The following is a 25,635-nucleotide window of genomic DNA, read 5'->3' on the forward strand; positions in this document are numbered from 1 at the left end:
ATCCTTAAAAAATCAAAGCTGTAAAACAAGTAGTTCATAATATGAATTGTTACAATGAGTTTTGTACCTGAAGTTACTGGAGCTGTAAAGATGAGCATAAGAAATTTTTTCCATATTGTATTAAATGGTATCTCAATCTACAAAATGGAAAAAAATTATTAAAGTAACCCATGTCAGTTCCAAGACAAAAATTAAGTAGATTCACGCGAAATAGTACATTCCTCTATAATCACTCCCCTGGGCTCGTAAAATTTAGGAAAAAAAAAGACTAGAACGAAAAGATCCTCATATTTTAACAGTGCATTAAAGATGGGTACAACATACGTCCATACAACAGCGAGATACAGCCAGACAGAGATATCTACTTTGCGCTTGGCATACTTACATTTTTTTATTCCCATAGCTCGTCTGCATATCTTCATCCAGCCGAAACTGTATAAGTACACACAAAAGATAAAAGTACTCTCTTTCGCAGACACGTAGCGCATGTACATGCCCTTGTCTGCACACACTCACACACGCGTGTATTCCCTAATGTAAAAAAAACTTTCGCCTGAGATGCTTTGCTTGCACACCCCTTAGGCTTTCGATTGTTTTTCTATGCATGCGCGCAAGGGTGTGTCGGTGGGTGGGGGGGGGGGAGTGCGTGAGTGTGAAGCGTAAAATTTCCCCGCTCGAGCCGAGGAAAATAACTGGTTTGTAAGTCAGGAGCCCGCGGGGAGTGGGGTTCGCGCTCCAGAAGGGGGAAAAAGGAGTGTGTACGTACAAGGTTGCTGCATTATGTTCGTCTTCCTATTCTAACTTATCCTTCCGTTGTGTACTTCTTTCACGCGAATTGGTGATGTACGATGGATGCAAGAACTAGGCTCCTTATGCGAAAGCGTGTGGAAAAAGCCTGACGTGTACCGCTTCAAATTTACATGGCTTGCTGAGTTTTGGATCCTTTTTTTTAGCCTTGGTATACTTTAAGTACTCGTGGATACGGATTTACAAGTTTTTTTGTTATAAAATATTTCTATTGTACTAGCGGTACAGGGGAAAAACGTGTTCATCGTGTGCCACGAACCATGGGTTTCACATTTTTCCTGGGGCTCCTTGAACGTGTCTCGCTGACGTTACATGGCGGAATTTTGTCGAGTCTATGACGTAAATACGAAAATGAGTAACAGCCCTTGTGTTCCCAAGAACTAACATGTTCACTGTTGTTTTACAAAAAAAAAAAACCGTTCTCCAGAAATTTACATCATCACACGAATACCCGTTATTACGAAATGCACGTAAACCACGGTATTCGAAAACTCAACGACACTCCCACGCTTGTAAAGACTCGCGAGTGCAGGCCTGATATCCCTAAAATTCTACGCTTAATTTTGGGCAAGATTAGCCAAGGTCTCTCGCTTTTAGCGGTAAAGTCGAGCCTTTGACACGAAAGCTCGTTATTTTCCCTTTCCGATATAATTAAGTGCTCGTAGACGTGTTTAAAGACAAACGTTTTTGCTCTTCGAATATGAGATGCACTTCTCCGTGGGACGTGCGCACGCATTGTCAAGACACAATGACGAGGGAGATGAAGTCAACGGCAGTGGATCCTTGTTGTCTCCGCTGTGGTCGCCCATTACACCAGCTAGAACAGTAGCCTGAGCAGAAGGACGACGGGCAGGAGTCTGCCTGCCATTCGGTCGCCGGCTCCGTGATGCATCGCTGCTGGGTGTTCTTCTGAAACAAATCGATCAGCGCTATTCGACTGGCCTTCAAATCTTAAATCTAATATTTGTCAATAAGTAGATAAGGGTTGGTGTTTTTTTTTAGGAATACATTTCGAGAGAGATCTCTTTCACTCGGTTTGATGGGCGTTTTTTAAAAATAGATGAGATTTTATTTTTTATTTTTTTTTTAACTCTCATTTATTGAATTTGGAAATTCAAAATTATGTCCCAATACTCTGGGAAATTTTCGAAGGGGAAGCTTTACGTGTTCCCTTGTTAGCAAGGAAATTCTATGTTTTTCGATAATTTATTAAATTTTCAGAAAGATTTTGACAAACGTATCCAAAAACCCATCAACTCTGTCACCGTGACGTATTAGCTAGCAAATCTATAAAACGAGATCGAGCAATAGAGACTGGAGTCTTTCGAGCCGCAGAAGTCCTCGCAAACGTTGAAAGAGTACTTGTGCGACTCGAGAACAAAATTACGTAAAATGAGCACACAAAAGCATTTAACAAGCATGCGAGCGTGCACTTTACAGTTTGAAATCCCACCAGTGCGTTATCTCCAACGCTATTCATCACGTATCCCCTCCTATTCCCTCGTATTTTCACCTCCCTCCCTCTCTCTCTCTCTCTTTCTACGTCTCTCTTCCACGATTTCCTCCGATAAAATTTGCTTGCCACTTTCCGTCGGGAATACTTAAACTCTTGGGAGTACTTATAGAGTCTCCACTCATACCTGCACAAGAGTGGAAAAGACACAGAAAAAGAGTGAGAGGGCTGGCTTATTTCCTTTTGCACCCTTTCTTCATCCCTTGCCCACTGCCCTATTATCAGAAGGACGTACTATTATTCATCTACAGGAAAAGGCATCTAAACGCATGTAATAATGGTTGGATTTACTAGGTTTGTTATAGCAACTCTATTGATAGGTACTCTGAATTTTTCTTACGTTCAATAAGGATACCACCTTCAAGTGGGTCATATAGAAAGAATTTAAATGCCAGATACTCGTCAATAAGAAAGATATCGTGTTACGAGTCTAAAGCTTACAAGTTTCATTAGTTTAACTACTCAATCTTGCCGAAAGATCATTGAAAATGTACAATAATGATAAATGTCTAAATACGTGCACAACGTTCAACACAAAGCATGAAAAAATCGCGGTGACCACACTGGCCCTTACCGTTTAGTATGTGAACCCTAATGTTCTTTGCATGGGCGTTGCTGGGTGCACATGTGTACATACCCGAGTCCTCCTGGATGGCCTTTTGTATGAGTAATCGACTCGTCGTTACGGGACCCTTCTCCGTAACTAGACTGATACCACCTCTTGGCGAATCAAAATTGATTGCCTGGAAACAAGTATTACACTGTTAGTTTTGCACAGATTTTTTTTTTTTTTTTTTCAATAAGCAGAGACGTCGTTGAGTCAGTTTACCAAGAAGTGAGAAAAAATTAGATAAGCTGGTAGCTCACATCTGCCATTTACTGTACTGCACTTAAAAAAAAAAACCCCTCCAGTTTGACACAAAAAAATCCTGTATAGAGGGTTTGAACAACACAACACAACGGTTATTCAACACAACACAAGTTAATTTGAATTAAAAATAGTGTCAAATTAGCTTGTATTGTGTTTAATAACGGTTGTGTCGTTCAAATCCTCTGTGTAGGATTTTTTTGTGTCAAACTGAAGAGGGGGGTCTAAAAAATGGCTAAAAAGATGTCTCTAACTTACAATAGTAGCATTGAGTAAGGAATTGTTCTTTGGAAATTTAGTTACAACAAAAAATAAAAAAATTACTAGCAATTATCCTAACACTACATCAATTTTCTCGATGGTTTAACAATCGAGTATTTCTGCATTGTTACGAGAAACCATCGAAGATTTTTAGACATTATTTTTTTATTAAACTTATCTATTTGACTTCGATTCCTTTACATTAGTAGATGTACCTCAGTTTCAATTAATCAAGACTGATGAAGTAATTTCTTTATTATCTTTTGTACTCGAATCGGGCAAAAAGCATGTGAATAGTTTTAACTAAAGTGCAGGACGTGCTCAATACGTTATTTAATATGCATAGTTAACAAGTAGTTAAATGAGTACTTATAACAGTCTTGTGAGCCATCATAAGAAAATTACAATAATAACATGTTACTGGTCTGTTTGTATGTGATCTGTCTATCGGAATAGAGCTGGATCTTTTCAGATCACCATCTTCTGCATAATTTAAGAAGTCAAACTCTGGATGTATAGAATACTAAGTGATGAATAGCTTTCTAATCACGTCTATTAAAAGGGATACAGTAATATTGAGAATCGATAGAACTAACTGAAACTTTAAATGGGACAAGCATACCACGGTTACAAAATAAGATTAACACTTGTGACACTGTTCATAGAGAAAAAAACCTCTTGGGCTTCATTTCAATCTTTGATTTTCGAGGTATACTATAAAAGAAAGCAAAATATTGATCACTCAGTTATAAGTGATAAAATCTGTGGTGTTACGTTGGAGCTCGAACCTCGTCGTAATGTATATAATGAAAACTACTAGAATCACAATTTAACAGCCCTTATATGCTACAAGTTATCTCGAGAGTTCCGTAGTTTTTAGACATATCTTTTTATATAGGATGAGTACAAGATTTTAGAGATATAGCATAGAAAAAGGGCGATGGAGTCTCTGGTGGCTTAAGTATCTTCTTTATGGTAAAGCTTGATACTTATATAACGAGGTTTACAAGGGTACCTACTAATAAACGGAAAAAAAGTCCGACCTATTGATCATTCGACAGCATAAAACATCGGGACTGCTGTGTATGAAATACAGAATATATAGTTATGCATGGATAAAGAGATAAACATTTATTTGGAAGCTTTATAATCAAAATACTAAATATAAAAGAAAATATCAATTGACTCTAGAGATAAGTATCAAATTCATATTGAATTTTGTAGGTGTGTCAGACTGAGTGCTCCGAAGAACTAGCGTTCAATACGTTCTTTAAAAAAATTTTATGTTACGTGTCTAGTTACTTGTCATTGTTTATATTTGGAATATAACTACTCCGAAAGGCTTTTTTTGTCTTGTTTTATGTTTAATAGTTTATTACAATCACTAAGTTACTGCTCCACTTAATTAAATTAGTTATTTTAACAAGTTCAATTTTAATAATCCTACTAATAACTAAATTGTACCAGTTAACATTTCTTATATCTAGAAGACGTGAAAGAATGAGAAAATTGATTACCAACTTTATACTTCTACATAGGAGAAACATTATTTTTTGGGTAAATACTTTTTGCAAGGTTAAATGAAATTTAATTTTTTGTGAAATTGTCTGTCCATGATGTCTGCTCTTTCAGTTCTTTAAGCTGATTTAAAAATTCATGCCTGAGTCTAACTCAACCGCAATGTCCAAAAACGAAATTAAAAAGTGGCTCCTCATTACCGCTTCTTTTTTTCACTTTTCATTTCATATTATTTTAATCCTCGTACATTTTCTAAAATCAAACGCTCTCATTTTTCTTCTTTGAACTGTTTTACTTTAAAAAAAAAAATATATAAATAAAATTTAAAAAAAAAAAATATTATTGAGCTCAAAATACAAACTCAATGTCCAGCGTATAAGAGAGCATATTTTTGCAAATATTGCAATAAAAACACGAAAATTCAAAGCTATCGAAACGAGTGGAGGACAGTCGATGAATGTACAAGTACACGTACGTAAAAGTTCGGTCACCAGAGCTCTTAATCCGCGAGTCGCCGTGCACACGTGTGCACTTTCTCGCATTCGTTGTCGTTGCAGCACGTTAATGCTAAACGTGGTCAGTTTTGGGCGTTAACGACTCCCTGCGGCTCTTACATTTTATTTTCCACCCTGTAATTATTTTTGAACAATGGCTTGGTGCCACCACTGGATCGTGGCTTTTGCTTTTTCCCTTCGTTGGCTTCGTTCTATTCCATTACTGGGAGTATTAGCCCGTAAGGATGCTGATACGTTGTGGCTATTGTTTTATTTCTCCGAAATAATGGGAGAGCCATGCCCTTTGCACAAATATAGATGACGTATAGTGTGCGTTTGAACGTGTTTTTAGTTAAAGAAAATAATGTCAAAACCGACATTATTTCGTGGATTATGGATAGAGTACAGTATGGCAAAATCGTCATTGATTATAATTGAAATTATTTATATCCAAAGATAGACAGTACAATAATTGATTTCTTGTAACCATTATGAATTTAGTAAGAGCTTATAGATGTAACCAAACGAATTAAAAAAAAAAAATTTATATGAAATGAGCGAAGCAGTATTACAGCGAAAATGGAAAAAAAAGGATTATTTTACATTTGTAATTAAGGTACGTACCCGAGAATTGTGGCTCCAAATCATAGCAGCAGGCGGTTCAGGCGAGTTTCTCACGAGGCACGTGAGATTGATGGTGCTGCCCTTGTCGATGAAGAGTTCCTCTCCACCGGCAATCTCGGTAATCGGCTCTGCAACATGCCAAAGCAAGACCAAAAGCCACATTAAAGGGATACCCCTCACTTGTGAGAGTCTGCGTTATATACACTCTACGATTTTCTGTACCACTTTGCTCTGTACTCTCTGTGTGCATTAGTGGTCTTCAAAATGCTACGTGTATATTCTTGCTCCCCTCACTTTCTTACCCACACTTCCAACGTCATCGCGGGGAGAAAGTACAGACCATCCTAAGCCCTTGTAATTTAGATGCACTTGAATGGAAAATACACACAAATAGATTGTCAAAAGGTAAGGAGATAAGGGATAGCGGGCCACTATCGTCAGTGCATTCGTTACCCCCTTTTTTTTGCAATGAAAAGATACTTTTAATCTATCAAAGGATAGTAACTAATATTTGCACTTTGTTGGTAATTAGTAGATAAATGAAACAAGTAGAAACTGCACAGGAAGCACTTGAACTTTGACTATCAAAATATGATTTCCTTAATTTTTTAAGAGTCTGTACAATAAAGAAAAAAAAACCCTTAACTGTCGCTATGAAAGTTTAATAGCTGACAGAGCATAACTTCTATTCTAAAATAAAAAAATTCCTAAAATAAAAAAAAGTATGTGATTCAATAAATACGTACCATCAAAATTTATTGTACTAACGCGATTGTTAATTGTCATTCGAATACGTTATGATACAAAAAAAGTAGTATTCTGTACATGATAACCATTTGCGTAATATATCATATGCTTGACTCTATCAAAATAGGGGTGTCACTACTATTAGTACTTACGCAAAATGTTTTTATGTTTTACAAGTTCTTCTGAATTTACGGAACTAATGACTTTCCATATATCCTTGAAAATAGCGCCCCACTAATGAGACATGATCGTCTTTATTAAAGAGTTTTATTTTGCTGCCGTACACTTTATGTAAGTAATTATTTATTTTTTATCAATGATGGCACTTACTTTGTAAAGGATTTTTTTTCTCATGCCATTTTTCAGTTGGGAAAAATGTTGTGATAAAGTATTAAATTATGGGTTAAGATAGTACCTCACTCTCCCCTAAGTATTACCACAGCTATTGTTCCATGTAGCTTAGGTAGCTTGCTCTAGACTATTATGCGATTCAATCATGAGTATTTTTATACTTTATTTGACACTAAGTACATGTAAATTAATTTTTAATTTTGTTGAAAAATCATGGCAGATTAAACAAATTTTTTTTTAGTTGGATTTAAATTCAATGGTTACATGTAAATAAATGATTGTCATGTAAAGGATATTTTTAAGGTGTACAAATGTGATGTTTTCTGCCGTTTGTATACAAAATAATTCTCATGTTTCTGGATTTCTTCGTCTCTCTACCATTTTTACGTGGAAATAAATACCAAAAGAAACCCGACTAGAACAACCACGTATCATTCCCCTATCTTTAGATACGTAGTAAAGTAAGCCTCAACCTCGTATATTCCTCTTCTTTCTCATCCTTTCACGGAATTTCCAACTTCTCTTCTATCGGATACGAGCTGCAGGCGTATACCTTTGACTCTTTGTACCTTGACTGTTTTCATCCACATGACTTGTACCTAATTATTGATTTTTCTATCTTTAATTTAATTTCAAACAGCAGTAACTCATTTTTGACACTCACAGTTTCGTCATGAAAGTCATACTAATAATCATCCTAAGTTCACCTCAATAAACGTGGTTGAAATTCTTTTTAAAAGTAAATAAAACGAAGAACATTTTTATTTTATAAAGTATAATCCAGTCCTAGCTCTGGTAACATTAACAACACTCGTAGTGCGAAATGAATATCGTTTACGGAAGGTAAATCAACTCCCACTGTACAATCCTGTATTTTCATATACAAATTTAATCCGAAAGCAAGTCAAACCCGCTGCTTCAGCACAGAGGCCGCAATTTAAAATCTAATTTTTCTCGACAAGAAGATCGGATGCGCAGGATCTCGTCAACCGTATCCACAACATCGCAATAATCGACCGACTGCTATCTCACAAAAGCTCCTTATCCTCATAGCATCAGCGAAAAAGCCAAGGCAATCTTATAATCTCCGGCTTGCCTCTTCCCCATCTAGACTTTCGTTAACGATTTTTTATATGATAATTCATCCCTGTATCAACATTTTTATTCATCGAGTGGTACGTATCAGATGGAATCTGAACTGCAGGTCTATTTTAATTTTTGTAAAAGATTTAATGACTCCAAAGTTACAGCTAATGTGCACTCGCGCGTGTAAGGACTCCTAAACACGGGGAAGCCCTGTACAGAAATTCAGTTTTTTTGTAAAAAGAGCACCATAGAAACAGCTGGATCTCAGTATCCGTAACATAACTACCGTATCGGAGAACGAGAGGGTGTACACATCAGCGGGAGCAACCGCAGGCGTACCCTCTCGGTCGAGCACACTCGCCGATATCAAGCTGAACGTACGTCGACCTGCCCGTATGTGTATACGTACACCTACACGGCCGAATGGCTTTTCTCTTTCGGTGTGTTTATCTGTTTCTTGACTCTTTTTCTCTTTAGAGTGTTTGTTTTTCTTTTTTTTTCTTTTTTTTTCTTTGTCCACCCCCTTTTTTTAGACGGTTAAAGTCCAAAGAGTTTTCTTAAGGAATTAAAACTAAGTTATTTTTGAATCAACTATTTGCTTTTAATCTAATTCCATCTGTCAAATAAATTTTCAATTGCACGATTCGATCTGAAAATGGCATCTCATACAAAAATATTTTCAAGGCCTTGCAAAGTTATATCGTGGTAGAATTACGTTGTATATGGTGGAAGAGATTTTTGAAAAATATTTCCCGACTTACATGAGCTGGGAGTAATCTTTCAAAAACATGAGCTACGTCGTAAGCAAAACGTCAGAAACAGAACTAATGGTTCTTGAGCCTTAAATCAAATGAATAATGGTTGAAAGAGTCGATACCAAAAACTGTGTCATTATTTTTCAGTACGACTGTTTCACGGTCAAATAAATAATGATGTAGTTTTTGACTGAACATCTACGTTAACTCGATGCTTTGGATTTGAAGTTGTAGGAAAGCTTTCTCCCATTTAAAATACATCCTTCAATGCTTTTAACGGATTAAAAATTACCATTCGGACGTTTGGTAGGATTAACGAGGTTTTTTGTACTAGTTTATACTTTTTCAATAAGAATATCATTTTTCACGTTAAAAATATAGTTTATTTCAAGCAGATAGCTTTAGTGACCGGTTCTTCTGACTATTCTTTCATCACTATCTTTGCCACAAGTTTTAACACCCTTGTTGTAACCTTGACTCACATCACTAGTTTCACCTTCCTTACGTACACTTTTTACAGCTGAAAGCTCGTAGTGCTCCAAGTTCTTATGTGAAATTACATTCGATTCGCATCTATACTCCCAAAGAACCAAAAATACATTAAGCTTGCGAGATAAAGATGTAAGAAGCAGGAGTCTTTGGGTTGTAGTTTTTTTTTCTCGGTAACGACAAGAGCTGGCTTGGCAAGAATGTCGCACTCGCGTACCCCTCAAAGACCTCATATTCTTTGTCAGAGCTTTACAAAGAGGAAAGAAAAAAAGCACGCGAATGGGAGGAAAACGTCACTCTGCTTCGGTTTTTGGCTTTTAATGGAAGCCATCGAGCTGACGTCACTTCAAGAAATGGCAACGTTTCTTAGTAGTCGTCTTTGTCGTCGTCGTTTACTTTGTAGACGTGTAAGGAGCCGTGGACTTCTAGCCTCGTAGCAATGTAAAATCTGCCAGCGTCAGCCGGTGCATTATGAGATTTCAAAATAGTGTTGTCGTTATCAGTACATGTGTGACCTGAATCTTGTTGTATCGGCTTCTGTCTTTATTGATTCATTTAATTTTACTTATAAAAAATAAAGAACAGAACACAAATCATATGATTATGTTAAATGTTTTCTTATTTACATCATGACAGTCTTAAAAATGTAGTACATATAAAAAAGTAGAAAAAAAGAAAGCTTTAATGAATTGTGCTGTAATAAATTTGCTTAGCACTGGCTTATAACTTTTTTGAATTACTGCACAAATAAATTTAATATCAACAATTATGCATGCCAATGATATGAAGATAAAATTAAGGAAGTCCATGGATATGGATAATGGAAGTCCATTAGTAATGTCCTGGTTTTTTTGAATTTAGCATTTTCAAGTATTTTAAATAAATAGAGTAGTGCATGGAATATTTTTTAGCCATATAAGACACAGAAGACAAGTAGTTGCAACGTAACACTAAGATATCATAGTTATCAAGAAAATGAACTGGATGAGACATTTTATGGTTTTTCATTGCATGAGCTAGAAAGTAAAGAAAAAAAAATTCGTTTTCTGAGTCACCTGTTTGTCACTATAAAGTAACAGCTTGGAACTTCCAGCTTTAAAGAAAATGTTAATCAATGAGACCTTATTAAATGCAGTTACCAATAACAGAATAGGTTTAAAATATTTGAGTCTTAATTTCTTTAAGCTTTTACATGTACTCAGTCACAGTATCAGTAAAAGAAATGAGACTCAAACCGAGATGTAGATAGAACAGATCATACTTGATATACTGGTAATTCAATCAGTTTTCCGCAGTTCCCTGAGAAGTTAAAGAGAAGTTAGGAAACTATTCTAATCTGACGGAATCATGGAAAATATTTATACTTCTTATTGATCACAATATCTAAGGCCAATATGTAAATTTTGCAGAAATAGAAAAAAAACTAAGACGGATGATAAAAATAAACGGAATGACAAAGAAATCCACTTTGTCGCGACAAGATATGTGTTTTTTATCAAAAAGTGTCGAAAAAGTTTCATCAATCTCCATCAATCGCCGCGGGCTCCACACAGAATCCATTTGACACAAAAAATCAAGAAACCTTGCCTTGGAAACGCCAAACCGAAAATTCCCTCCGATAAACATTTCCATCTCTTCCGGCAAGAGCATCGCGCACCGCTGTTGCCTCGTAACTCCCCTACCCCTCCACGAATCACCATCAAATACTCATTCTTTTTCCCCGGCCCAACCCACCCGTCAGCAGCTAAGTATTTTTCCATTCCCCTGTGACACAGCTTTTTTCATTCCCTGTGAATGCACCAACGTATACACGACATATTGTTTCGCGTCTTCCACTCAACGTCTCGTATTCCCGTTGGGCTTTTTATCGGTGCATCAGGCAGCCCGGAAACTCCCCAGTGACTGTTTTGTCGCTTTCAAATGCGTATATACCACGCGTGCGCTTCCCGTCTCCCATATTTTTTTTCCCCCACCTCGCTTGACTACCGAGGAACAGGTATTCTGCGGTTTATGGCCCCCATTGATTGTGCATCGGTAATGCCAGGCACGCGTTTTCATTTTTTACAACACGCTTTATCGAGGCCGTGCTTTCCTTGTGTACATAACGTGCACATGTGCCCCATCAGAGTCACGAATTGACGATCTTCGACGCATAAGGATGCGATGATGCGTTTTTAAGTGTAGCACGAAATGCGGGCTTAGAGGTTATTTGGTAAATTCAAAAGTTTCGTTGTCAATGTAACTCTGAAAACAGACTTATACTCATTATAAAGTTGATAGAGTTTCATGTTTGTGAAAAGAAATGACGAGGGATTAATCTTCATAATGTATACGTGCCACGAGCTCATATTTTGCTCTCGAACAAGAACAGTATACTTTATACTAGAGAGTTTTTATGTTTTTTTTTCTCGTTTTTTTCAAAGTGAATTTCGGATTGGAGCTGCTACTTCACCCAATAACGGTGCACGTTGACTTTGAATTCTGTTATCTAATCTTCTTTTCACAACATTATACCTGACCTTAATATCTCTAGGGTTACTAGTTTCATGTAGGACTGAGCTGGTTGACAAAAATACAATATCATAGACTCAGTACACAATAAAATATTCTGAAGTTAGAACTTTGGTATATATTCAAATATAAGGTATATGGGTGCACAATCGAAGGTTATGCGAGAGAAAGAGATCTTCTTGAGAGATGAAATGGTTCAATATCAAGAATAAAACACTATTTTATTGGAGTTCATGGAAACTTTTTTGCAAACGTTTTTATCATCAGCGCACTACTACGTAAAAAATGTGGATGTAAGTGTAAAATAATGTTCGACAAAAACACTACATAGTGAAAGGGTTTAAAAAGCAAGTGATTGCTACGTGATTTTAACTATTTTGTAAAACTGCCAGCCCGAAACCTGGGTAGTTTGACTTTCAGCACCAATTCGACATGGATTAAAAATTCGAGCTCATTGCTTAGAACCCATGCGACACTAATAAAAATATCATCTTTCAACCAGAAAACATTGGCCTGTATGTGAAGAAAAAGTATTGATTTAAAGACCAAAAAAAAAAAAAAAAACTTTGCCGAGCATGTTTCCACCTAATACATTTCCACCCCTAACGAAGAGTATAGCATCGGCGCTCAGGCGATCGATCGTACCTCAGACATAAACGAGTACGTGGAGTATTCTGGGGTATCCAGCCTTAAAAAAAAAAAAAAAAAAAAAAAAAAAAAAAAAAAAAAAAAAAAAACTGAGCTATCGCATGTACACAGCAGCCTACTGCCCATCAGCGGTGGAAGCAGAGGATATCCATCGAGAATAGCACCGGGGAAAACACACCCAATCTGTGTGCATAGTGTATGTATCCATGATACGTACGAGCGCGTAGGCTCGGGTGCTTGTATGTAGCTGGTCAGAATCCGGTGTGCACTTGATCCCGCCATCGCGATCGCGCGATCATCAAAGCGGCCACCCGAGCTCTTTAATTCCACTCTTTTGTCACATTTCCGTTCGTAGGTGGCATTTCGTTGGATTAACACCGTGTCGAGTCGACGAGGTACGCCGTGAGTTACGGTTATTGGTCGCGGTCGGGAGAGTCCCTTTTTTTTGGCGTGTGTGGATATCTTTCGGCCGTATGCAGCGGACTAGAGCTGCTGCGTTTGATGTAGAGCGAGAGCAGGGAGATAATACGCGGCGCTTCGATTTATTGGATTTTTCCTCTCTCACGTGATTCGCACATACTGACGCATACACGTTTGAATTGGCGGTCTGCAGTGGAGGTGAGGGGAAAAAAAAGAGGTTAAAGGGAGCAGGGAGGGTGAATTCCTGGGCTGCGGGTGTCTTCTGTACGTGGGACTTTGGTTTTTGAGGAAGAGCGCGATTTAATGTCTTGTCAGATTTAATGGGGATTTATGGGCTGGATGTGAATTCCGCTAGAAATTCCGAGTTTGACGATTGTTTTATGGCGCTCGAATTGCCCTCTGTCGGTGCTCGGTATGACTCTAAACTTATCGGGAAAGTGCAAGTGTTTTCTCATTTCTAATAATAGTTGATTTGTTTCTTTCATCGACACACCATTTTTAAATCACAGATTATATTTTAATATCACTGTTTTGTTCTGATAAGGGCGTTTGGGTTATTTTTTTCTTTTTTTTCAGAATTTATGTCCCAATGACAAAGTTTTTCATTTGCTGACACACTGATTGATTATGTAAGCAATATTTATAGCCAAAGAGGGCTCCTGGTATTGTTGTTCTTTCATTTCAGGGGTTGAATTTGATTACTCATTCACATAAATTTGCTCGTTGAATCAATGGGTTTTTTCTTTTTTTTTGTTGTTTGCATCAGTTAGGACTCCTTTTTTTTCACTATCGATTTCTTGTTTGAGTTAAAAAAAATATTTTCATGTTTTTTTTCTTTTCTTTTTTTTGATCTTGATATTATTTCAGATAATTAAAGTGCTCAATTAAATGAGGGATCCGCAGTAGCAATGGACGAAATAGTTTGATTTTAACCCCAACACGAGGGTTGTACTAGTAAATCCTTTACGAATTCACATTGTTAAGTATACATAAAGTATTTGATACAATCTTCACCTAAACGATTCAATTATACATTCGGGGTACTCACGTGACTGTATATTATCAAAAAAATACACTCCCAACTATGATTATTTTATTTTAAAAATATCCTTATTAACAAGATCTCGCACATCGATGCAATGACCAAAAAAGACACGTGTGGTAGTTAATTTTGCACCATTTATCAAACACAATGTTAGTCTCACTCGTGTTCTAGCAGCAGTAAATTACACGAAACAGCAATGGCACATGTGTACAGACATTGTGTTTCAAAATTTATATCCACTCGTTAAGGAATGAAATTCAAGTAAGTTCGTACTCGTCCGTGCCCCAGAGTGTGCATACGCGCACGGTTGAACTTTGCATCCACTCTGCCCGCGCTGGGTGCAGTTACGGGAATTTCTCGTTAAGGAAAGTTAAATAACAACCTAGATTTGAAGTTTAGTTATGCATCGCACACGCGAGTGCAAAGACGTGATCGTTCGATTACGTGGGAGAAAAAAAATTGACGTTCACCACTTAACCGGACGTTGGCTCGAGCTGTCTCTGCCATTTCATTCAGCGAAAGGTTCCAAAATCTCCGTACAAATGACACTTGCGAAAACGCGCCTGCACATCCAACAACATCCGGATATCAAATTCACGGTGGTATCTCCGTCCAAACGAGAAAATGAAACCAAAGTTACCAACAACGGGGATGCATCCGAGCCTACATTGATATTCGGCCGAAGCAAACGGCCTCGCCTAACGACTCACAAAAGGGATTATCCGACCAAACTCACGCCACGTACCAGCCTTTCACGAGCGTATAAGCTGCGCTACCCCCGTTGAAGATCAATTTGACATAGGCCCATCAAAATTGAAAGCGACTCATCCACCACGTACACCCACGCGCGAGTATACAGCCAAGGAACGCATCCATCAACGCTCGCGCCTCCTAATGACAAGGCACTCCTCCCACCACGTAGTCGTGCACGTATACGATCGTGAAGCATCGGTCGAGAGAGAGAGAGAGAGAGATCCGTGGGCAGTACCCGGTATGCGTCAGCTACAAGGGTATTGTGCATAAATGTACATGTATACGTACACAGCCACAATCGGGGATTTTGGGGTTGTGAAATATGAAATAGAAGCTAATCCGCACTTTGTGCATGTGTTCTTCCGCATGAGGTATTCCCTTTGTTTCTCCGTACGTATGAGGAAGGAATTCGGGTTCGCGTGGTTTATCCCTTGATCGTATCAAAGGGTTTGGCTATGGTTATTCGTACGTTCGATCGCACAGCCTTACTACATCGTTGGGGATGGTAGAGTCTACGAATCTTCTTAAAGTTGTTGTGGTCACGTATTTTCCAGTTCACCGGAAACTTTTTCGAGACAAGCTTTGGTACGCGTCGTAAAAGCGTCACCCCCGGACCATCCTCCCCACTGACGATCTCGTCACAGCGAGTCAAGAGCAGCAATTTCCTCGTGCCTCCGACGCGCGAAAGCCCCGGTAACTTTAATAATCAAACATCCTCCGTCGCGTGTTTATCCACAGAGCCTCCCCCCCCCCATGTGCGCGTATTTATATGTGCTTATACAACACTGCCTGCATGCTAATGCTCCTCGTATGTATGCATAACTTGGATCGAGGAGTCGATTAGAGTTTTCGGACTCCATATGGAGGAATATGTACACGTGAGCCCTCGCACTTCCGATAATTATCATCCGATCGGTCTGTACACAGCTAGCGCACAATATATATTATACAGTCTACTAATTTGCCCTCGCAGTACTTGTATACATACATACACAGGCAGAGCGCCTCTCTTTTCCGATACACAGAAATTGATTGGGTTCCGTCGCGCACACCCGCGGAGGGAGCTCCCAGCAGCTTCAAACTAGGTGTGTATCGCAATACATACGAAGCAGCGTGTCCCTCAATTTCGCTCACCCCGTGGTGTAAGCGCGGCGTTGTATAAGCCTGCCCGCGCTTATGAATACGCGACGACGCGGAAATGCAAATGAACTGCTCGTGCGAGACCCCTTTACCCACCCCCCTCTCTCCCGGTAAAACACAGACGCTCGCGGGGGAGCGTGGGGTACCTGCTAAGCGCGTTATTATATTGCTCTCGCAAGGTGGAAACAATGGACGATTTCTAGCTGAGATGAGTCGAGAATGTGATTTTAGGCCGACGCGACAACAAGGGTGTGGGGAATTATTGGCTTCATGGGGGAGGAAGTTTTGTATCGGGTAGTTTTGCGGTTAGCGGGAGACTTTCAGATGATGTGAACGGTGTGCAGATAAATTTTTTCGTACGGTGTGTTTTTGTTGGGAGTTTTTAACTGTGGGCTCTGGTGATGGATGGAATTTGGTACAACAATCTATGCAAGTTAAAGGATTGCAGTGTAATCCGAGTATTGGTATTGGCAACAAAACGTATAGGTATTAATGGGTTGAGATTTACATTTGGTTTAATTTACTATGATTGTCATTAGGAATTTTTTCATTACTTTTGGAAGCTGTAAACCTAGACAAAGTGTAATAACTAGACCTATAATGGTTCTATCATGTAACTTACGTATTGATTGATATAACTATTATTTATACAATTTGTACGAAACAGTTGTCATACAAATACAAAAAATATGCATGTCAATAAAAATAAATATAGTATCATGTATTATGATTCAATAACAATAATTGAACACATAGTTTACATGTATATGATTGATCGATTACTGTGTGTATTTATAGATGTGTCGGTGTAAGAGTGGAAATGCTTTGGCATCGCTTTGAGGCTTCATAATGGGCGTTAACAGAGGATCTACTAGTAAAGTATACCGTTAGTAAGTGTCATGTATGAGTAAAACTTTTTTTTTTTTTTTGTGTTAGTAAATATATAATTTACTACTAAAAACCAAGGTTACTGTTTTAAATTGTAAAAAATTGTAAAATTACAAACATACATCGAATTCTATGTCTACTTTTTTTTTTAAGTCTGGAATATTTCACAACTACCATACTTAAATTGACACACCTGATCACATCAATATAGGTTTTAGATTTTGAGATTAAATAAGGCATTTATTTTTCAGGCAGTTTTTCATTCGGTGTAAAAAAACTTTTTCCATGTTTAGGTAGCACATTTCGTTTACCACATACACACAACATCTTACACTCTGTCAACATCTATGTGTGATCGATTAACACGAGTTACAGTCGAGATTAGCCACTTCCGTGATGCAAATCAGTTCTTGCATAGAGACTTGTCTTTCCAATAGTTTTAGTACAATTAAGTCTCAAGCTTCACTTTCCAAAGACATTGGAAGATTTTACAAGACTTTTTAAAGTTTTTAAAAAACTTTTCAAGTACTTTGAGTCAGTAAAAGTCAAAGCCTTACTTATTCTGGATGATTTTATAGCCTTTCTAATACCTCATAACGAGTTTATGCACTTTTAAAGTCTTGTGATGACTTCAATGGATTTAAAAGTCAGTCAACAAGTTGAAATGACTTGAAAGTAATTGGTCGATTTCAAAAGCCTGTACAAAACCTTTTTATTATACAGCTCAAAATGACTTTCAATGACAATACAGTTTTTTATTATTATTTTTGTGAGTGGACAGCTTCTCGCAAATTAGTGTCCTGCGTATATAATGCTTCAAAGCTTATCCTAAACCTGTACCTCATTAGTCCACCGCTGATGTTTAAATCATCTAACAAGACATGACATGCCCACAGTATAGGCGTTCTTAAAAAAATTAATTGACTTGAGAATAACAAGCGACCATTTGAAATGACAGGATACAAAGAAAAACAAAAATAGAGCAATGTAAGGGGTAGTGAAATTACATTCTCATACGATAAACACTAGCTGTTACTTAGTTAACAAGCCAACACTTACTTTCAACTTTTAGCATAAACAATTGACCAACCAAATCATTGACACATCGGTTCCAGGGGCTCGTTTCAAGCGTTTCAATAGCTGCTGGTTGGCTGGTCTACTGTGAACTTAATTACTTGCTGTGAATGAAACGGCTTCGGGTTTCTCCCAACCCCAACGACAAAGACCATCGTTATATTCATCGAATTGAAATACGAGTGTGTGCGTGTACGGGTACTCATTGGTGTTTGTATTAGAATCTTTCAGTTGCAAATATTTAAAAAATTCACATCAACGATTGCATCCAAAAAACTTTATGTAAATATGAAAAATTGTTTTAGTGTTCCTTTAGAAATATAAAATGGTTCATAAGATCATTAGACATAATGACAGAAAAAAAATCTATATCTTTATCTACCAAACTAAAAGTTGTCTGGAATGTGGTGTCATCATGATCAAATGATAGGGTAAGAATAAGTGGATTCTTATGAGTAATCTATCAATGTGTATTATTTTATTTTACCCTTATTTAAAAAATTTATTTTAAATATTCTTGATTCTTTTAACTTTCGAATAATAGTCAAATAATAACATTTTATTTAAATTCTAAGAATTTAAATGAAAAAGTTCATAAAACTATTTCCAGATGGGGAAAATGGGAAGGTATTTTTTCAAAGATAAAAAAAGGTCATTGTATCATTAAACAACTGCTTACAACTGAAGTGAAATCGATTTATTGAGCACAGCATTCATGTCTACATAGTTTTCAAACTACTTCTCAAACTTTCGGCCTCAACTCTCTGAAACATGTAAAAGGAAATAGAGCACATCCCTGACATTTTCCATCTGAGCACCATAAGCCCACAGCGCACAGGTGCTCACGCTTGTGAACGCCAACTTTGACGTCTTCACAAAGATCACCTGGCTTCTGAAATTTCGAAGAATATTTTTCTTATCAAAGAAATTTTGAATACACCCCAGTCTCAGTCAGCAGCATAATTTTTAAATGTATTTTTAAAAACGTGTAAGTTGTATTTTTTAGTGGAAAGAAAAAAAAAAATTCAAGACACCGCGAAACTTGCTCAAAATATAAAGAAAAAAAACGCAAACTAAATGGTTTGAAAAAAAATTCCACTCTGTACATTAAATTTTTTCTGCTTTTCTTACCTATAAACTTTCTTTTACCTTATAACAAACGTGAAATCTATACTTAATGGAATACGTGTGGCCGAATTCACATTTAGCACAATCTCTGCCACAACCAATAGCAGACCTGCGCCAGGCACCAAGTGATCTAAAGGCATGAAAAAATTATGAGATCAATCCTGATAACGGCAATCGTTTCTAAAAATACTTACAACGGCACAAACACTAGCAAACTGAATAAAAAAATCCATTGAGCTGGCAACATTACGTCTGTTAATAGTCAGCATCTATTTTCATTGCATTTTACGATTTGAATGTTTCTGAAATTCTAAAGGAGATTTTTGAAAGAAGATGCTGAAAAATTTGACAACTTTCAGTTTACTTATTTATAAAATATAATGTTAATTACGATTACAATCAAATAATAATAATTAAAGATTCTTTATGTTTGGTGACAGTGGCTCAGCTAATAATGACTATATTCTTAGAAAAAAAGTCAAATCATATTGTATAATTTTAAAATAATGAGCTCCCATGCAAAACCGAAGTAAAAACTAGTGAGAAAAATTTCGACTTTCAATTAAGATGGTAAAAAAATTTAGTACATAGATAGCCGTACCTGAGTATTTTCCTTTTTTTATGGTCCGATAAAAATTATTCTTCCACTACTTGAATTCTACTCTCAGCTAGAGAAGACCAAAGTAATACTAGTTTAACCGTTGACTTCGTTTATGGAAAGAGTTAAAGAAAGATAAGAAAACCCACCTAATCAACTGTAAGCCAGAAAGTTAATAGAAACTAAGACACTTGTTTCTCTTATTTGGATATGTATCTGCTTTTAGAAAAGTCAAAATTTCAAACTTGTTACAAACTGACGTTAGTTGGTTAACAACTGGATAAAATAATAGTTTCCTTTCTAGTACTGGTACGTACACACAAATATACCATTATAATCCACATACAGTCCATTCAAAATTAGACTTTTCTAAGAAAATACTTACACTTTTTCATGAAACCGTACTAATTATAAATTGTAAAATAATGCACCGTAAAGAATTTCAAGACGCACTTAACACCCAGACACGCGTGCATTGTCCGAACTGAACCTCGACACCGGAGCTCCGAAGCCTTTTCTACCAACAGCCGTGCACATTGGCCTTGCACCGAATCGCTTTTCCGGATTAAAATTGTACAGGCTGCATGCGTCATTCATTGTCAGCGATGAGATGATTCGCGTCGTAAACCACCACTACGATAGCATTGCGATGACGAGATTCACGCTACAGGAATTACAAATTACATTGTCACCCACTCGATAATGACTCTCGCTAATACCCCCGGGTGTCTCGCAATAATTTATTTACGAAGAAAAAAGAGCACTGTATTTCAACAATGACACTTCCAGGGCGAGGAGAAAAATCATCGAACCGATCGCAATCCACCCTTCACGGCAGTGGGTTATTTTCGGCGCGCTCTTCTGGGCAAACATAAAACTTTATCCTCCTCTCTCGACATCGAAGCGCCCCTCAAAATGCTCGCCATTTTTCGGGTTAAAAGTTTTAAAGCGATATTCAACGGAGCGCGAAGGGAAAGGTGACTGGGCGCTCGCTCGCCCGCGCGAATCGGCGCGTTCGATAAAACTTGATTGCCCACGCGACTCGTCGCCGTCAATATCGCCTATACATATGTGTATACACGCACGCGTGTCTCTTCCAATGTGAACTGAAACGAAAACTTTATTATTAACAGAGCATGCAGTTTGAGGGAGCTCATTGGGTGCGAAAATATTGTTTTATGGAGTATTGCCGCAGTAATGGTAAAACGGGGAAAGTAAGGGAAATATAGTTTTTTTTTTCAGCATAGGCAGCGTTTTACTTTGTGCCCCCGTGATAATGATTTTAAATCACGTAGTGTTTGTTGCACTTACGGAGATGGCAGTCTATAAAAACGTAAGACTTTATGAGCTGGTTAATAATTGATTTTTAAACGTTCTTTCACGTCAATTATACATGGTCAAAAACAATGAAAAGCTTATTAGGTAAAAAAAAAGTTATTTAATTTTTTCTGGAGTGTTAAAGGACTAAAAACTATGTTGATTGTTATTTTTTAATTTTTTTCAACGATATTGTTTTTTCCATTCTCAACTTGTAATTATCAGGTTCATTTACCACTTGTTAGAATCAACTTGTTGGGACTGGAGTACAGAGTTGAAACAAATATATTTATTTAAAAATATGACAGAGGCTACCACCCAGAACTCAATACAGTTCGAGAAACCATGGCATATAATGGAAATCATAAATCGAATCAGAAGCAAAACCAGTGACCGAATGCTCACTGGTTGAGTTTTAGATAGTGGACACGTTCAAACCTTTTAAATAGCGTTATACTATGAAACAAAAAGGAAAACAGATTTTTTTCGTAATTTTGTTTTGTTTGACTCAATCTTTTTTAAATATGATTTTTTGATGAAATCATAAAAAAAATTTATTTTTACAGTTAATGTCTGTGTTTATTTAAGTTGAACCAACTCTATCCTATCCAAGTTTTCAATGATTTTTTTCAAAAATATCGAATGTTAAAAATTGTTACTGTCTAAATTAAAAGCATTTAAATAAATGGGAAATCAGTGAAATCTTAGGCATAAATTGAAAGTTTGTTTGTCTACGTATATGAATGCAGATGGTATTGCTATATACTACAAGCTGATTTTGGTGTTAGTCGTCGCATTTGCCTCATGTATCGTCAACCCTTTTTCTGTTGCTGAATTAAATTGTATAATGACGGAGTTATTGTCACTAAAAAAAGGAAGCAGCTAGTAAAATTAAGAAATTTTACGTTTAGACTTTAAAAATTTAAGCTATGTCATCTAGTGATAGAGTTTTTTAGTGGTATCTTGTGATAGTAACTTGAAAGTTAAGACTCAAGAACTCACTCAGTCTTAGTGTAAAATATAAAAATGCAAAATCTGAAATAGTTAATATTTTCTGTAATCGTTTTTTGGTCTGCCCCTTTAAAATCCAGAAGATGTCAGTAACTGTTACTCAAAGTTAAATTGCCACACTATGTTGCCCAAAAAGAAAAAGAAAAGTAATTCTCCGATTACATATTTGGAAACTACTAAACCTGATGCTTCTGCGCCTGCTATGCCTTGGGCAAAATCGATATGTTCTATCGGCCAAACAACAAACAGTTTTGAGGCATTCCATTCTGAATTTAATAGTTTGCATTACATTTAATAGCCAAATATATTTTTAGCTTTACAAAAGATTTAAAATACGTTTGAGTTATTTACTTGAATACATTAATTATTTCATAAGATGCTCCTCTGTAGCTGCTTAACTGGAAATTCACTAACCAGAGGACATCAGTCAAGCCCTAATCCGACACAGAGATTCAATAGCTAGAACCCTTATTAGCGCCTAGAGACCCGACTTGGCATTAGCCAAAAATACACGAGCATAACGGACTAAAGTCTAGGTCAAGCTGACAGTTTATATCTTTGATAACAAAATCGTTTTTTTTTTTTTTTTTTTTTTTTTTTTTATAGACCTTGTAAGCCTGATATCAATTTACTTTAGGGCTTTTTTCGACAAAGTATCTTCAAGCACTGATACTCAATATTTTCACCAAACAGAAAAAGGTGTAATCATCCGATACAGCTAAAATATCGCATTTTTTGAGTACAATTTTGATCAAGTAATCATCAGATTTGCAATTTATTTATCTCTCAACACATTTCATTAGTTTTGTCTCTCCAAACTTTATTCAAGATGGAAATACATTATAAGACACAGTAAATACTGTTCTTCACGATGATTATTATCAAAAAAAAATTTTCTTTAATGTACGATCCACCCCATCTCAATTAAAATAATTTGGAACATGATTTTTATTTGAAAGTTATTAGATTGCTTTAACATGTTGATTCATGAAATATTATCACAGTCCAAGTCAAGATTAAAAAATTTTTTCACCCACAAAATTGGAAGTGTTAATGAAGGTGTTCCTTAATTCATTATGTCCAACATTTTTTTATACTTGTTTATCTCCAGCAAATATTGCAATATTTTTCAAGATTTTTCTAGAGCAAAATTTATGAATCTCCGTTCGTCCAGATTCTCTTGAATCTGTAGAATACTAACGTGTACATGCATGTACTTATACTTATATTCTTTCGTGACGTATGCAAGTGCAATCTAGGAAAACTTTACTCGATTGACCGGCGTATGTGTCGGGAATGTTTATTTCTGAAGATTAAATTTGGCAAACTTGAGCCCAACCTCCTCGAAACTCGTAAAACTTCAAGTACCACCGCAGCAAGTATACAGCGTAGCCGGGCCACTTCGCAAAACCACTTGCTCGGGAAGAAGAGGACACTCGTTTCTTCAAAAATATACCTTTCGCCAAACTTCTCCGGCAAGTGTTTCCGTGTGCGTGCCTGTGCACACACGTACGAGACACTTGGATGAAAACGTCGCAACAAGAGCCGTTAGGTTAGACGCTCCCGACCATTGCGAATGCAAGAAGTGGGAGGGATGGGTCGCGAGCCAAACTTGTTCACCATCAGCTACTGCTGCTGCTGCAATTGTTGAAATATTTATATTCACGAAAGTGAGGGGCCAAACGTCCTAACTTTCGTAATATCAATTGCCGGAAACTTGGAGCCATCCTCTGCTCGTCCATACAGATATGTATATATATATATATATATATATATATATATATATATATATATATATATATATATATATATATATATATATATATATATATATATATGTTTATGTACTGCATTTACTTGCTCTCCAATAGAATGCAAAAATATTTAGCAGCTGCAGTAAAGTCCAACTTTTGAAAGCGATGATTTAAAAAAAAAAATTTTATCTCATAAATAAATGTTGAAAATAGAACAGAGTCGAGAGGTCGATTCGTGGGGAAAGAGGCTGATTGGTTGGAGATAATCAGCAGCAGAGCGATGTAAAGCTCATTTAAAGTTCACCGTATCCGAGTAATCACGGGAGTCGCAATTGGACCGTACACACTGCAGTCGTGGACTTTAAGCTTCCTCACTAGAACAAAAAGAGAGAGAAAGGTGATGGTGGGCTTTGCCTAGGCTAACAATTTCCCCGTTACCTGCTTTCCAGCCCCGTGATTGTGGCCTACTTGAATGGGCGTGGGAAATCGAAAACCATTTATACGTCCAAGACTCGAAGAAATTCTCCGTCTGACGGCAGAGGCTATATTATCTACTTGAACGATACTTCTGCCCTTACTCCCTGCTCCCATCGTAGAGTCTGAGATTGGAGTGGCAAGGGAACGCCTACCGATAAGAGAGGCATGTGCTCGAGATTCTTTGATTGATTTCAAGGGGGACTTGTCATCTAAGTCTATAGTCGCACAAAATCATATTTTTGAAGTTATACTTCTATAGGCGCGTTCTGCCCTACGGAGTAAACTAACGATTTCAGATTGATGACCTTGAGAAAACGTGTAACGGAAGTGGATTTTGCTTGATTCTCCCTCCTCACCCCGCCCCTCTTGACGTACTTCCGGTCCCCCTACATCCAACATCCAACATCATAATCGCATTACACTACACAACATCATCGCACCGCACAACACCAGACATTTTGAGTTTTTTTTCTTTTAAACAATTTCTATATGAAAAAAAAAACAGTTTTAAAATTCGGTTTATTTTGTCTTACATTTCGTAACTTATTTTCAATGTAAATTTTCATTTATTTCGGATTCATTCATTTGGTTTCATTTTATAATAAATAAACAAGTTATTTAATAAAATGTATTTTTTTTGTACATGACTTTTTCAAAAACTTGGAACATTTATTTATTTATTATTAATTCGTTACTCACAAAATAAATAAATTATTGTTTACACAATTTTTTCACATTTTTTCAGAACTTTCATAAATGAAAGAAAAACATTTCCGTACTGTGTAAATACAATAATTTATTCTTATTGCCTTCTCTTCTTTCACAATTTTTCCTTTGTAATTGAGAACAAAATTCAGAGAGGTGGGAGGAGCGCAAATATATGCAGCAACGCTGGAAATTATTTTTCTTAGAAGGATGAATTTACATACACACTTTTACGCATACTTGGCCGCTTTTTTTTGTGCTAATAAAAAAAAAAAATAATGAAAAATTATAGACCTATTTGAAAATGAAACAGGTTGATCTAATAGTAATATTTCATACAAACATAAAAATGAGAGCTTTATATAGATCTTATAAATCGAATTTAAAGTGATTTTTCTATAAGGTTACATTTTAAATTAAAAATTCTTTAAATTAAACATGTGAAAAAGGGTACAGTTAAACGATCTGCCATTGTATAAGGGTATTTCTTATTTTCTTAGGGAGTTGTTTTGAAACCATTGGAAGATTCGATGAAAGAGCACAGTCTTGTACTGGCCAGCTGCCATGTTACTTATATTGTATTGTTCCATAAATTATTGTTTATAATTGTTTTGTTAATAAATATTAAAATATTTATTGAAACTACACCCAAC

General features: G+C 36.6%; 1 protein-coding gene across 1 annotated transcript in view; it reads right to left on the reverse strand.

Annotated features, from left to right (window-relative positions):
• Positions 1–640: 640 nt before the first annotated feature.
• Positions 641–25,635, reverse strand: part of LOC106642584 (zwei Ig domain protein zig-8-like) — a 58,913-nt gene continuing 33,918 nt past the window's right edge. The window contains exons 4-6 of the mRNA XM_089590956.1: positions 6,086–6,213; positions 2,895–3,063; positions 641–1,716 (exon numbers count right to left, since the gene is read on the reverse strand). Coding sequence (XP_089447082.1) covers positions 1,625–1,716; positions 2,895–3,063; positions 6,086–6,213 — 389 coding nt within the window. The 3' untranslated portion in view covers positions 641–1,624. The remainder of the gene's footprint in view (positions 1,717–2,894; positions 3,064–6,085; positions 6,214–25,635) is intronic.

The sequence above is a fragment of the Copidosoma floridanum genome, unplaced genomic scaffold (assembly GCF_036245765.1).
Source record: "Copidosoma floridanum isolate Cflo_tuat_1 unplaced genomic scaffold, Cflo_Japanese_pri ptg000001l, whole genome shotgun sequence".
NCBI lineage: Eukaryota > Metazoa > Arthropoda > Insecta > Hymenoptera > Encyrtidae > Copidosoma > Copidosoma floridanum.